Source organism: Prenolepis imparis, unplaced genomic scaffold (genome assembly GCF_030444845.1).
Source record: "Prenolepis imparis isolate NDT839.2.m4 unplaced genomic scaffold, iyPreImpa1.0 SCAF_6, whole genome shotgun sequence".
Lineage (NCBI taxonomy): Eukaryota > Metazoa > Arthropoda > Insecta > Hymenoptera > Formicidae > Prenolepis > Prenolepis imparis.
The window spans coordinates 12,055,826-12,071,118 of NW_028141164.1; the positions used below are offsets into that span (position 1 = coordinate 12,055,826).

At 33.0% G+C, this 15,293-nt stretch overlaps 2 protein-coding genes and 1 long non-coding RNA gene across 11 annotated transcripts in view; 1 reads left to right on the plus strand and 2 right to left on the minus strand.

Moving 5' to 3' along the window:
* C3g (C3G guanyl-nucleotide exchange factor) overlaps nucleotides 1–11,042 on the minus strand; it is a 93,863-nt gene extending 82,821 nt beyond the window's left edge. For 3 of the 9 annotated variants that reach the window (XM_083040226.1, XM_083040223.1, XM_083040225.1), the window contains exon 1: nucleotides 1,987–2,155. Coding sequence is in view for 1 of the 9 variants with exons in the window: in XM_083040228.1 (XP_082896354.1) it covers nucleotides 10,864–10,894 (31 nt within the window). In the remaining 8 variants the exon portion in view is untranslated. Of the gene's footprint in view, nucleotides 1–1,972; nucleotides 2,158–10,863 lie in introns of those variants that run through there. The other 6 variants (XM_083040230.1, XM_083040224.1, XM_083040228.1 and 3 more) reach the window with 5 other exon arrangements.
* Nucleotides 11,043–11,178: 136 nt separating this feature from the next.
* LOC145937278 (leucine-rich repeat-containing protein 57) lies at nucleotides 11,179–13,531 on the plus strand. The gene is made up of 2 exons (XM_083040236.1): nucleotides 11,179–11,596; nucleotides 11,700–13,531. Exon 2 carries the CDS (start codon nucleotides 11,750–11,752, stop codon nucleotides 12,464–12,466), a length of 717 nt encoding a protein of 238 aa, XP_082896362.1. The 5' UTR covers nucleotides 11,179–11,596; nucleotides 11,700–11,749; the 3' UTR covers nucleotides 12,467–13,531.
* A 322-nt stretch (nucleotides 13,532–13,853) lies between these two features.
* On the minus strand, nucleotides 13,854–14,893 carry LOC145937280 (uncharacterized). The gene is made up of 3 exons (XR_014425530.1): nucleotides 14,861–14,893; nucleotides 14,332–14,485; nucleotides 13,854–13,965 (listed from the first exon to the last, which is right to left on the minus strand). It is a non-coding gene; the product is annotated as an uncharacterized LOC145937280 (long non-coding RNA).
* Between the last annotated feature and the right edge of the window lie 400 nt (nucleotides 14,894–15,293).

Genomic DNA, 15,293 nt, shown 5'->3' on the forward strand with positions numbered 1-15,293 from the left:
TGTATCGTGGATCTTCTTTGAGATCATCCCGCACAACATATCTCGCAATTACCATGCCTACGTCGAATAGCGGCTTTGTGCTACGAGATCTATTCAATTTTCAGAAATTAAGGCCATATATATATACATATATATATATATATATATTTAATTCCTTATTTTATATTTTATATTTATGATAAATATATTTATATGAAATATTTAATATTTATTTTATATTTAATTACTTATTAATTTTTTATTTATTCTACATATATTTTTTTATATAAATACATATAAATTATATATATAGAATAAATAAAAAATTAAATATAAAATAAATATTAAATATTTTATATAAATATATATAAAATATATAAAAAAATATATATATATATAAAATGTAAAAATAATATAAAACTAGAAAAATATATCGATTTTTAATTCATAATTGTGTTGCAAAATTACGGAGTAATGTAAATTTAGTTAATTATAATTAATAAATGACACTGCATCAATGGCTTTTATTTTCTCCTCGGCATTCTGACATGCGTATATTTCGGTACTATTTAATTAATTAATTAATTAACGAAAATGAGATTGAAGAAACGCGAAGATCTTTCGTCCAGCATTTTCATTTAATACATTAAATGACAAAACACATTGCTATATAGTTTCACGAAGCGATCGTCCTGCGAATCATCCTCCTGATGCGCGCGCGAAAGTAATTAGAAGATGGATTAGTTACATTGTCCCAATTCACGCAATAGTTATACGGTAAATAACAACGAGGAGGCGAATTAAATTGCGCGTCCTTAGTCGGAACGTTCCGTATATCTCTCTCTCGACTACCTCCCCATTTAATCGAGCGATCAATCAACTCTCGCTGTCGCGCAATTCTACTCTACAACGTAGTGTCGAGTAAAAGATGTTCGCGTCCGACGAGCGATGCCTTTTAAAATGTCCGGTTATCTCTCGCGCGATAAACACCCACTTAATCTGCACGCAATTACACCGTACGCAACACACCGAGTGGCGAATTGACATTTCGATGCCCTTTAAACGACATCATCGTTAACCGAGACACGTCGAAAGAAAGAGAGAGAGAGACTTGGCGATTTTTTATCCGCTCCTACGTTTTTGCTCGGAAGCCACCTCGGAAGCTATCACACATCGCGCCACTCGTATTTTTAACCATTATCAATATATATAATAGCTGTAGCGATAATTGATCGCTCGCGAGAGTGTTTATCTTATATTTTTATCCCATCATATTCGATATCTTCGACGGTCATCGATCTGTGATACGTCGCCATTGATACTCGAAGAATGAATTATCGTCGATGAAAGGTAAATTGAAGAAAGTGTACACAGAGAGAGTTTTCTCTTGGAATTCACCTTGAAAATCATGGTAATTGTGGGACAATATGGTGTGGAAAATTTTATGAATTTCTCTGATTAATATTTATCACAATAAAAATAATATTTATTGCAATAAAATATGTTTGATTAATTTTACTATGTAGTTTAGTGAAATTAATCAAACATATTTGATATTTTATCGTGATAGATATTATTATTTTTATTGTGCTAAATATTAATCAGAGAAATTCTCATAACATTCTTTCCATACCATATTGTCCTACACTAAAAAAAAAAAATTGTTAACTTGACTAAACCTTTCAATTAAATATTATTTTGTTAATTGAACATATAGAAATATTTAAATTAAATATAACATTAAATCTAACGGAACGTATATTTAACTTAAATACTAATATATGTTAAATTAACAGAATAGTAATTTAGTTGAATCAAGTTAACAAATTTTTTTTTCGGAGTACGATTACGACGATTTTCAGGGTAAATTTCTCTCAATGTATATATAAAAATTGCACTCGTTTATCATGACGTTAGAGTGTAATGTTTGATTAGATTTTTTTTGTAGAATTAAAAATATGTCAGAAAGAGGAAGAAGAGACATAGCACAAACATAGAGAAATTCACACTAATTCACGGCGAATCTAGAGTCTGGAGAACTCGAAACGAATCCTTCCCAGCGGTATCCGACGTGACAGTTTACATCCGCGAGGGAACCGAACCGTAAATCTGGACCGGACAGACTCTGGAACAGGTTCGCGCGAGAGTTTAGAACCAACTTCGCCGCGAATCCGAGGTGAACTGTCGTTCTCGCGAGATCTTGCTGTTGGCAAGATCGTCCGGTAATATCTGCGACTTTGGCCGGGAAAGAAGCTTCGTCTATTTTAACGGGTCAAAGAGAGAGGGAAAGAGAGAGAGAGAGAGAGTGAGAGGAAGGGACGGGCAAAGTAAAAGACATACGAGAGAGGGAGAGATGGTGGTGAGAGGGTTAACGGAGAAGAGGGATAAAAGACCTAGCACGAAGAGGAGGCAGTGGCTCTTATGACATCGTTCTTTATTTCGGGGTACCTATATGAGCGGGCAAATTATTTGCGGATCTTTCTAAGCTAGTAGCATCGCCTGTCGAACCAATACTACCTTTCGTTATCGGAAATTACTGATCGATGAACATTTATGTGAAGAAAGTTGACGAAATTCATTCCTTGACGAATGAAAATATTCTATTCGCACAAATTCGTCAAAATTGATCTTCTTTTTTCTATTTAATTTTATTCAATTTAATTATCTGCTTATTAAGTAACTCTCATCTCCTTTTTATTTATTTTATTTATTTTTAAATTATTTTTAAATTATTTTAAATTATATTTAAATGTATACAGATTTGAAATATTATAATCGTTAATAGTTTCTATAAATAGAAATTTTCATCGAGTGAATTAAGGTCTGGATTCTTGTCCTACATTCGATTTCTTTGAAAATATTCTATTCGCACAAATTGGTTCATTAAAAATTAATTGTCTTCCTTTTATTGATTTTTGTTCAATTAAATTCTCTTCTTATTAATTGAAATTCTCATTTTCCTTTTATTTATTTTTATTTAAATAAAAAATAAAAAAATTAAAAAATTGAAATAGTATAATCAATAGTATCTAAAATTTTCAAGTGACTTAGGGTCTGAATACTTTCCTACATTCGATTTCTTTGAAAATATTCTATTCGCACAAATTGGTTCATTAAAAATTGTCTTCCTTTTATTGATTTTTGTTCAATTAAATTCTCTTCTTATTAATTGAAATTCTCATTTTCCTTTTTTATTTATTTTTATTTAAATAAATTTATTTAAATAAAAAATAAAAAAATTTAAATATACAGATTGAAATAGTATAATCAATAGTATCTAAAATTTTCAAGTGACTTAGGGTCTGAATACTTGTCCTACATTCGATTTCTTTGAAAATTTTCTAAGATTTAATAATCTACTCTCTTTGCACGTGACTATCGTCGCTAGCACCGCTGCTTGCATTTTATCAATACACGAGGAGAAGCTTCTTGGATCCTCCATTTTCGCATTGTGAGATCGGCATTGTCATTGTCACCGCACATTGAATTGGACTCGTATAGGAAAACGACAGTGAATAGCCTCTCTCCTCGCAGCCTTAATGGATCTCGAGGTGTTCGATTGCGCGAAAGTAACGTAGAATACATATGAACTTTATTCGTAAATAGTAAAAGCTTTTTCTTTATTTTTTTTCTAAAAATAGACTAATTTCACGTAACAATAAAATTAAATGAGACTTGGTTCATTAAGAACTTGAGCCAGTATAAAATTTTGAAATACTGCAATTAAGCTAAAAATAAATAAATAAAAATAACTTATAATTAGATATTTATATCTGTACTTATATTACTCGAAATGTATCTTGAATTTAATAAAGTAAATGTCGATATAGTGAAATGCGCGATGTGTGGAATCTAGGAAATCAATTTGCGAACTTTGACACACACAGAGCACAATAATACTTTATATTTTTATCTTCTATTTTTACGATCGTTTTAAAATTGCTCGAGATGTCCAACTGCGCGAAAGTAATACATATGAACTTTATTCGTAAATAATAAAAGCCTTATTTTCTTTATTTTTTTCTAAAAATAGACTAATTTCACGTAACAATAAAATTAAAATGAGACTTGGTTCATTAAGAACTTGAGCGAGTATAAAATTTTGAAATACCGAGGCGCAATTGAGCTCACAATAAATAAATAAAAATAACTTAGATATTTATATCTGTACTTATATTACTCGAAATGTATCTTGAATTTAATAAAGTAAATGTCGATATAGTGAAATGCGCGATGTAATCTAGGAAATCAATTTGCGAACTTTGACAGAGCACGATAATACTTTATATTTTTATCTTCTATTTTTACGATCGTTTTAAAATTGCTCGAGATGTCCAACTGCGCGAAAGTAATACATACGAACTTTATTACGTTATTCGTAAATAAAATCTTTTTTGTTATTGGTAAATAATGGACTATTTTCACTTAACAATAAAATTAAAGTGAGAGTTTGTCAATTGAAAACTTGAGCCAATATAAAATATCGAGGTGCAATTTAGCTAAAAATAAAAAAATTTTAAAATAAAATAAATTTGAATATTTTATTACTCCAAGCTTTAGATTTAATCAAATAAACGTCAATATAGTGAAATGTGTGCGCGAATTCAGAAAATCAATTTGCGAATTTTGACAGGGGTCGCGGTAACACCTCACATTTTTGTCTTCTATTTTCAGTTCGATCGTTTTAAAAATTGCATATACGAAAGCGAAATACGGTGACGAAAAATCGGCAGGAAGGACGAAATACACGTGCGCGAACCGGTTTTAAACACACGTGCATACGTTTTTTGCACGCGTGCGCATCCACCCGGGGAAAACGGCTGTGCATATTCATGAATCGCGAGTTAACGTTATATATCCCCCCGGCGTTGTGCATCGTCCGCGTGTGTTTCTGGCACGAGCCTTGCATCATCGACCGGTTGACACGAGGCTTGTAATACTCGGGCCCCGCGGATTTGCATAGATATTGGCGGGACTGCCGTAGGAACGGAAGGCTGCGCATGATTGCGGTTCTTAAACGGTTTGCGGACATATCGAATCCAATAAAGGACGCTAAACGACGTGTGCCGCACAAGTATCGCAAAGTAGACTCTGAATGAAATTGAAATATTGCGAGGTTGAGCGCGAGCACTCCGATAAAACGAACAGAAGGGACCATTTTTTTTTTTCAATACGATTCTAGCCCTTTGAAAGCCCGATGAAATTCACAATCAGTTCAAAAATCGCATTTATAGCGTCACATTATTGAAAATAAAAGAGTTAAGCAGATACACACGCAGTATGTAATTTAATAAAACTATCTCTATTTTTGTCTTGATGTATTTATTATATAAATTGTATTATTTAATTATAATATATATATATTAAAATTATAAATTAAAATTATTAATATATAAAATATAATACAATTTATATTATAATATACATATATTATACTTAAATAAAATAATTTATATACATATATACACAGAGAGAATTTTCTCTTAGAATTTACCCTGAATTTTATAAGAATTTCTCTGATTAATATTTATCACAATAAAAATATAATACCTATTACAATAAAATATAAAATATGTTTGATTAATTTTACTATGCAGTTTCGTAAAATTAATCAAACATGTTTTATATTTTATTGTGATGAATATATTATTATTTTTATTTTGATAAATTATAATAATTAATGATATGATTTTATTTTGATATTAATCAGAAAAATTCTCATAAAATTCTTTCCATACCATATTATCCCACGATTACCATGATTTTCAGAGTAAATTCAAAGAAAAAATTCTCTCAGTTAATAATTGTATTATATGATATATTCGTTAATAATATTTTTCACGATACTGAATTGCGAGCAATCAAATTTGTAAAAAAAGAGGAAAAAAAAACATACAAGAGAGATCTGTTATAGAGGGAAAACGTGTGTTATTTAATTAGTATCGATTTAATAAAAAAAAAAGCGCTGTTCGGTTATATATAACTTTTAAATTACTTCTTGCAAACTGTGAAAACCTTCAATGGTTGTAAATTATACGCTTTGGCGAGATCACGAAACTCGGTCCATTTAAAAGAAAAACTTTCGATATAGATCAAAGGTCGAATTATTTCGCAAAGAGCCGCAACTGTTATAGAACTGATGAATTATATCGTACATGAATTTATATAATTATGACTTTTAAACGCGATTTTTCTGCATTTGCTCGTCGCGAGAAAAGCCAATTTCCGTTGAATAAACTTTATATGCGTTCCTCATATAGTCTTTAAATATTACGATGTACTAATAAAAATTTATAGAGCGCAATAATTACGGCAATAAAGTTCACCGACGAGAAAGCACGTTTCGCTAATTGCAACTTCGCTGATATTCAACATTTGAGAAAAAAATAACGTTCCTTCATAACAGAATTTCGTTACTTTAAAATAACAATCGGAATAAGCAGGTAAGTAGACTGTGTAAATGTGTAATAACAGTAACGACCATTAACTTGCGCAAATTTATTTCGAACGAATCAATTCTTCATATGTTACATTCATTATTCATGAATGAAAAATAACCTTATTATAACATTTTTATAGTAGAGCATTTTAAAAATCATCTCACGTGGATCCTTTTCATCTGTCAAACAATTTTTACAAACGTTCAACAAATTAATGGTCGACAACTCTGTATTTATAATCACATTAATTAGACTGATTGAAGTTTTAAAATCTTTAAATACAAATTCAAGTATAAAAAGGGCTAGTAAAAGCTAGGTGCGGATATTAAATTGCAACAAAATTATTTTTAAATTCCTTAATAGTATTTTGTACAAAATAATTAAAGAGGAACTTAAAAATAATTATTATTTCGCAAAATAATTAAAGAGGAATTTAAAAACAATTTTGTTGCAACTTAATATCCGCACCTAGCTTTTACTAGCCCTTTTCAACTCTGAATTTATATTTATATATCAGAGTCCTTTTGATTTATTAATTTGAAATCTTTATATTCACAAGCAAAGTCTGTCGCATTTATAAATGATTCGTTAGCTGATTATCTGGCAAGAGCGCGCGAGAAGGCTTTTAACGACAAACTCTTTCCCTCCCTCTCTCTCTTTTCTCTCTGCAGGGAGAAAACTACGAAACGCGGGTAAAACAAGACCGCGTACAAAGGCCTGGGTGGACATAATGGCGACAAAACAGAGACGAAGGATTCTGCGAGACGAAGCGGATTCGACGAGATCCCGATCTCGCGCTTCATCTTCCATCTGCCGTTTTCTCATTAGTCCGTTTTATCCCTCGCAAAGATTACTCGGGAACCTCCAGAATATCAACCCTGCGCCTATTCAATGGCGTCGTAGGATTTTGTCCTGCCGTTTTGCACGATTTACTAACTCGCTATCGTAGAATAATTTCAATACGAATCTTTTCTAGCTGGAAATTTAACGAGGTCGCCTCTCGAAGGAGATCGCGATACGGATTTATATCATTATTGACGGATTTGTATTATTATCCTGCTCTTGCGCCATCAAAATATCACGATTTATTTCCTATTTTAAGATTGCAAGACATATTCTTGTATTTACACTGCAGGGAAAAAGAGATTTTTTTTCCAGGCGAAAAATACGTAAAAATTACTAAGATTGCGCAATTGATGGAAATAATCGAACTTTTCTATCGAAAAGTATTTCTAATTGTAAGTGTAATAAGATTTATTTTATATATTTATATATATTATATATTTTATATATATATATATTGTATATATAATATATATTTTATATATAGTTATAAATACAATTTTTATTTTATATATATTATATATTTTATATATAAAATTGCTTTATATAATAGTATTATATAAATTAATAATATAGTAATTATACACAGAGAGAATTTTCTCTTAGAATTTACCCTGAAAATCATAGTAATCGTGAGACAATATGGAAAGAATTTTATGAGAATTTCTTTAATTAATATTTATCACAATAAAAATAATAATATATCTTTATTACAATATATATATTACAATAAAATATAAAAGATGTTTGATTAATTTTACTATGCAGTTGATTAATTTTACTGCATAGTAAAATTAATCAAACATGTTTTATATTTTATTATTGTAATAGATATTATTTTTATTGTGATAAATATTAATTAAAGAAATTCTCATAAAATTCTTTCCATATTGTCCCACGATTACCATGATTTTCAGAGTGAATTCTTAAGATAAAATTCTCTGTGTACAAAATAATATAGTATATATAAAATATATAATATATATTATTATATATATAATATATTTTATATACTATATTATTTTGTATAATTAATATCGATTAAAAAAATTCTTCGAAATAATGCTTCCGCGATTCGTCCGAAGTGATTGAACTAAATTCGCTTCGGAACGTAAATCGAAGGAAATTATCTTTAAAACGCAACGCCCGCCTCCTCTCCCATCGAACCAACAAACGCGTTACGATTGCAGCAGATCAACTTGAATTAAACGCAATTACGCGGAGCAGATGACGTGGGATAAAGTCGGTTAGTTGTTGCCAATTTTATCCGGCAAATTGATCAAACTGCCTTTACTCAAGTATCTCTGTCCCGTTAAACATCCCTTCGAGGTCGAACGTATCAGCTCTGATAAGCTACACCTGTTACACACTTCTTTACGTTATCTCAAATCGTTCTTTAAACACGAGATCTAAGACGTTTATTTTTCGTAGAGACGCGATTCTGCACGTGAATTTGCACGGAGAATAACAGATGCTTTTCCAATATTTTTAATCTTTTCGGTATAAATGTACGAGTGATATATCGAGGAGTTTTAAAAAGACATAGGAATGAAATACTTCGCGAACCCGATACGTCGACGATAAATCTAAAAACCAGAAATAGAAATACGCGCAATTTTTACGATATCATGTTTGTAAAATACAACACTCAACTGGAGAGGTTGTATTTATTTCTTTCACGTCTCAATTTCGCATTCGTAATATTAATCGTCATTAATGTTTGTAATATAAAATACCTGATTGTTGTAAAAATCTAAACTGCACATTTTCACCTTGCTTGAAAAATTATCAGTGCTCAATGGGTCGAAAAATCATATTTAACTACTAATTAATACACACTACAAATAATTCTACTCTACCTTCTCGAATAATATTCAAATATTTGACATTACTTATTGGCAATTTTTTTTAGATTTTCCAAAGGTCATCTTGGATAATAAAAAAATTTCGTTTTTGGGAAACTGTGTTCACCAAAAATGTGTTAAGTCAATAAAACGATATATGTATATAAATTAAAGAACAACAATGATGAACCGAAAAAAATATGACACGTATTCGAGAAGGCTAAAGAGAAAGAAAGAGCAATATGCAGAAAGAGAGAGAATTCGCAACCACTTTCCGGTCCTTTCCGGTCCTTTCCGGTCAGATCGGAAACAGAATAGGGTAGGCTTTTGTTCGAAAGGGTCGAAAAACTCGGCCAGCTGTTCGAATCAGATTCGGCTCGTCGTTCAAACGCGTGCATGGTTTATTGGCACACTCCACCCTGACTCGTGTTATTATTTTTTATCGATGAATTATTGCACTGAAATTACACTACGGAGAAAGAAAAGACAAAAGGTTTCGAAGCCGAAGATCGAGTGAAGGTATTTAAATCGACGCTTGATTCATCTTTCCTTAACTTGAGCTATTTTTTCCCGTCCAATAAAATTAACACGATACACTATTTATCATAAAATGCGTAAAAAAGTCTTTAACAAATTGAATACAAATGCTTCAAAAGTAAAAATATATTTAAAAAATCAAAAAGATGAAAGACTAAAAAAAATATAAATTAAAATATGAATTAAAATATAAATTAAAATATAAATAAAAATATAAATTTAAAAATAAATTTAAAATATAAATAATTTAAAATAATATAAATAAATATAAATATAATTTAAAATATAAATTGTTTTTTCTTTTTATTAAAATATAAATTTCTCGAACAAAAGTGAGAAGAATGTATCGTATATCGCTTTGAATAAATATTTTCATGACAATGGGATTTTTTTACGGTTTCTTCCTCCGCAGATTCGCGATTAAAGTCAGTGGAATGCTTGTGAAAACAGCGTCTTAAAAAAAACCGGAACGTTCTTACGAAAAGTGAAATCCACTTTATATGCGTAAACGCTTGCACACAATAATTTAACATATCAAATTTAATAGATCTCGTTATAATTAAATCTAATCGCGCTTCAAAGAGAAAATAATCGGTCGTTGTTTACGACTATATCGGTGCATTTAATTCGATTAAAAGCGGTTTACGAGGCTGACTTTGATCAAATTATTATCCGCCGATCGGGAAGAAACATAAAATCACTAGTAAGCGAAAGAAATTCCGCGAGAAGGGAAAGTGTCTCTCTCTCTCTCTCTCGTAAGAGAATAAACCGATCCAGCGCTTTCTCAATATTTATCGTTACAAATATCTGAAATAGAAAGCCGCGGAAAAAGAGAGAAGTACATCATCCCGCTTTCCGAGAATCGAGAAAAAAAAACAAAACCATGCGCATTTGACACAAGACACACACATACATATGCTTTTGACATTTCGCGTCCGGCAGCGTCGTCGATGACGCGCGCATCGCGATAAGATCGGCCGAGATTCGAAAGCTGATAAGCCGATAAACAAAACGAGTACCACTACTAATCAAGGAAGAGATCGAACGTTCGTTTCTCATTCAGAAGGAATCCCCGGCGAGAGGGAAACAACAATCGCACACGCGTTTGTAATCGCGTACGCGCCCTCTCTCCATCTCTCTCTCTCTCTCTCTCTCTTTCTCTTTCGCGCGCGTTCAAGTCAATCGCTCTCTCTAGGAGCGGGTGGTTTTATCTCCCTTACCTTGTTTCTCCGCCTTCGGCGTGGAAGCCATCGTTGACCCGGTTGTTGCGCCGCGTCGCCCTGGCCCGGATGATGATCACGCACTCGACCACCTCACGATTCCCGCGCACCGCCGCATCGTGAACTACTACGCACCGGAGGCCGCCGCGGTGTTTTCAGTCTAATGTAAACTCGACGCGCACCGCTACATCTCCGTACGTCGGCCATTTTTCGGGCGCGCGCGCTCGTCGCGCCATCTCGCGGCCGGGACGGGAAGCCGGGAGGGGGCGGCCGCTCTATGGCGGCGGACTCTGTCAATCGCGTGACATTTCACTCCGTTTCGCTGCCTGTGTTGTGCGCGGTACCTGCTCGTCCGGGTCCTGGTGTACGCGGGCGACGAGGGTGTCGTGTCCTCGCGCGCGTCTCTCGCTTCGTCCTCGTCGCGAGGGAACCAGACGCGTTTATATCGCGTGTATATAATAAGTGGGCGAACGTCACGGGCCTCCGGTCCACGCGGCCCCCTCGACGACGAAGGTGGTCGCTCGCGGTGCGAAAATCTCGACGACCGAGTGAACGACGGCGACGCTCTACGTCGCCGCGCGCAGCGCGCGCGGTACAGTCCCGCGCAAAAGTACAGCCGAGCGGCAAAGGTACAGTCCGCGCGGCAAGTTTGCCCGAGAGCTGTCAAAATTCCCGCGCTGTCAAAATCCCCGCGCTCTTTCTTGTTTCCTGCAACAGAAGGGAAAACAAATAGGTAATACTCGTGTAATTTGCAACAGAAAAACAAAATAAGATTTGATTAATTAATTAATTCGAAACAATCTCTCGGTGAAATTTATTTTATTTTTAAAATAAAGGCGAAACTCGATAAAGCAGCTTGAAATTCAATTCTTACACTGGCTGCGACATGGGCAACTCCGGCTTGAAGCAGCATTACGAGACGGCGAAGAAGACCGGCACGCTGAAGCTGTCGCAGCACAAGCTGTACGAATTTCCGCAGAACCTCTGTGCCTTGGCGCCGTTGCTGCGCACCCTGGATCTATCCGAGAATAAATTCACCGCGCTGCCGAACGAGATCGGCGGCTTCACGCTGCTGAAACAGCTGACCGTCAGCCACAACCGGCTGACCGGTTTGCCAGACGCGCTGGGCGCCCTCGGGAAACTGGAGGGTTTAAATTGCGCCGCGAACCAGATCAGGACGATCCCGTCGTCGCTGACGAAGATGTACCACCTGAAGCAGATCAATCTGTCCGACAATCAGATCTTCGACTTCCCGTTGGTCTTCTGCGGCCTCAAACACCTGGACGTCCTCGATCTGTCCAGGAATCGGCTCACGAAGGTGCCGGACGCCGCCGCCGGCCTCCACGTGACCGAGCTCAACCTCAATCAGAATCAGATCGTCGCCGTCTCCGAGAAACTGGCGGACTGTCCGCGACTGAAGACGCTACGGTTGGAGGAGAACTGCCTGCAGCTGAGTTCGGTGCCCCTCAGGATCCTCAAAGACTCGAAGATCTCGATCCTGGCGCTCGAGGGGAATCTCTTCGAAATGAAGCAGTTCGCGAACCTGGACGGTTATGACACTTACATGGAACGCTACACCGCTGTTAAAAAGAAGATGTATTGAAAGATAATTTCTTGCTAAAAAAAAGTATAATAATTGTATATTATATATTTAACATCGCGAGAGAGAAATTAATATATTGTCTATATTGTCTATAAAATTAGAACAAAAAAAGATTTTATTATTATATATTTGATGTGTATTTAAATGCAACATTAGTGTTATCAATTTGAGAGCAAGCAGTCAATGCAAGATATTTAAAAGATCGAGAAGATATACTTAAATCTATAGATTTGTAAAAGATTTTACAATTTGGAAATATTTCCTGTTTCGTACATTTATAAATTAACATTTTTGTTACATAAACTATGCTAGATTTATATCTAGATGATTTATATGATGGCTAAATAATCATAAGCAAGAGAAAGAAAAAGAAATATATGCATATTAATTTTTATATTTTGGGAAGAGATTTCAAACAAGCGTTAATAATATAAATGTTAAAGCACTGATTATTGATACTTAAAAAAATTATATGTCATAATAACAAGCACAGTTTTTGTATTAATTTATTGATTCACTACTGCTTGACATTTATATGTGCCATTATTAAAGAAAATTGAAAAGTTGAAATATATATGTAATATCTTGATTATTTTCCTCGATCTGGAGACTTTTTTTTTATAAAATTGAAACACAATGAATGATATTAAATAATGAAACAATCAAGGGCTTGTATTTGTGTTGCATATTTAGATGTTTCTTGATATGAAAAGATTGCAATTTTTACAATGTATGAACAAATAAAATTTCAATATTAATATATTTTTCAATGAAGTAAAGACGCATGTAAGAATATGAAAATGTGACATTAAATTGGAATATAAATATCAGATCAAAATTAAGATAAAAAAGAGTATGCGTAAATTTTATTCAAGAATATTAAAGTGACACACACTGATAAACAAAATCGAATCAATATAGCATCTGTTTTTTCAAATAAAACTAAAAACATGTCTGTGCTTTGAAAACTTGTATCGAATAATACAATTATATATTAAAAAAAAAGAAATATTTAAATAAATAATTCTCGTACGATATAATATTTCTTCTGATGCACATTAAATCATGTACAGTATGTGTAATAAATTATTAACTATTTATATTACAATATTAACTGTTGTATTAATAATTGTATAATTTTTCTATATAATACACCGTGTTGTGTTCGCACACAATTGTGAAAATAATGAGATTGTTGAACCTTATTATATTTTCCAAAAATATCCTGCAATTTATTTATGACACATTTTCATATATCTATTCATCTCGAATACATGTAAAAACGGAATAAAGAATGTCAGCTAAAGTTGTCGGTTAATATAAAATTTCACTTACGTTGCAACTTTGCAGGCTGCATTTATCACCAACACGTGAGCAAAATAATATCGTTGTATAATATCCCATAGAGATTTATATTTTCCTCTCTGTCTCATAGATTGGACAATCGTATAGCCTTTTGATTTTAGCATTGCTATTAATAATAATCGATCAATCAAAATCTGCAAATAGAGAAAAGTTTGACAATAAGGTACGATAAATAATTGTTTAGAAGTAAAATGACACATGTTTAATGTTACCTATAATTTTCGAAAAATATTACTTTACGTGTAATTCGGTTTTTACGAAAGAAATCACGCGACTGGGAATTTATAATTGCATTAACGGTTTTGAAGATAAGTAAAATGATGATAGAGAAAATAACTACATGATGCACACATAATTATTTTCCAACAAAATCCTGCGATTAATTTATTAAATGGCACTTTCATATATCTATATTTATCTCGAATACATAAAATACTCCGTAAAAACGGAATAAAGAATGTCAGCTATAAAGTTGTCAGTTAATATAAAATTTCACTTACATTGCAACTGTGCAGGCTGCATTTATCGCCAACGTGAGTAAAATAATATCGTTGTGTAATATTTTATGGAGATTTATATTTCTCTCTCCGTTTTCTCTCATAGATTGCATGGCTGATTTTAGCGCCGCTATATTAATAATCGATCGATCAAAATCTGCAAATAGTAAAAAATTTGTCAATAAAGTACGATAAGTAATTGTTGACAAGTAAAATGACACACGTTTAATGTTACCTGTAATTTTCGAAAGATATTACTTTTACGTCTAATTCGGTTTTACGAAAGAAATCACGCGACCGAAGTTTAACTGTATTAACGGTTCTGAAGTTATAACAACCATAGAGGAAGTAACCAATAAGAGGGAGAACTTGTGTCTAATATTTCGACTATTGATGTTTCGATCAATGTTTATCGATCGGTTGCTGTCAAACGATCGATAGCGAATAAAATATATAAAGGAGAAAAATCGCGACGAGTAATTTTACAATTCCACGATACGGATAAGAATATGCATTGTTATGGAAGACTTACTACTTTAGTGGTTGAGATGTTGGAATATTTCAAAAATAATATGCGATCAACGAGATGCGATCGCTCGTCAAATAATAATTTCGATCGCTCGTATTTGTCGTCCTACTACGAATGATCAAAGGACAGAAATATCGATTTGTTTATGTTGTGTCTGCACCGCAATAGGATGCCCAAATGTTGCCCAACTCCGGCCACTTTGACTCGAGGGCCACGTCCCTTTTTTTTTTGGAAAAAAAGTTGGTAATTTTTTATGTAAAATTATCATCTCTTTTTTTCATCATATAATAATTATAATATTTTTAATATACTTCTGTAAAATATAATATAAGCGCGCGTAAGAAATTTCAGGTTTTTGAAATTTTATAAATAGTATCAAATATAAAATATTTACAAAATATTTTATTTATATATTTAAATATTTATATTTATATAT

Coding starts and splice junctions, on each gene's coding strand:
- LOC145937278 (XM_083040236.1), top strand. CDS start 11,750: ATGGGCAACTCCGGCTTGAAGCAGCATTACGAGACGGCGAAGAAGACC.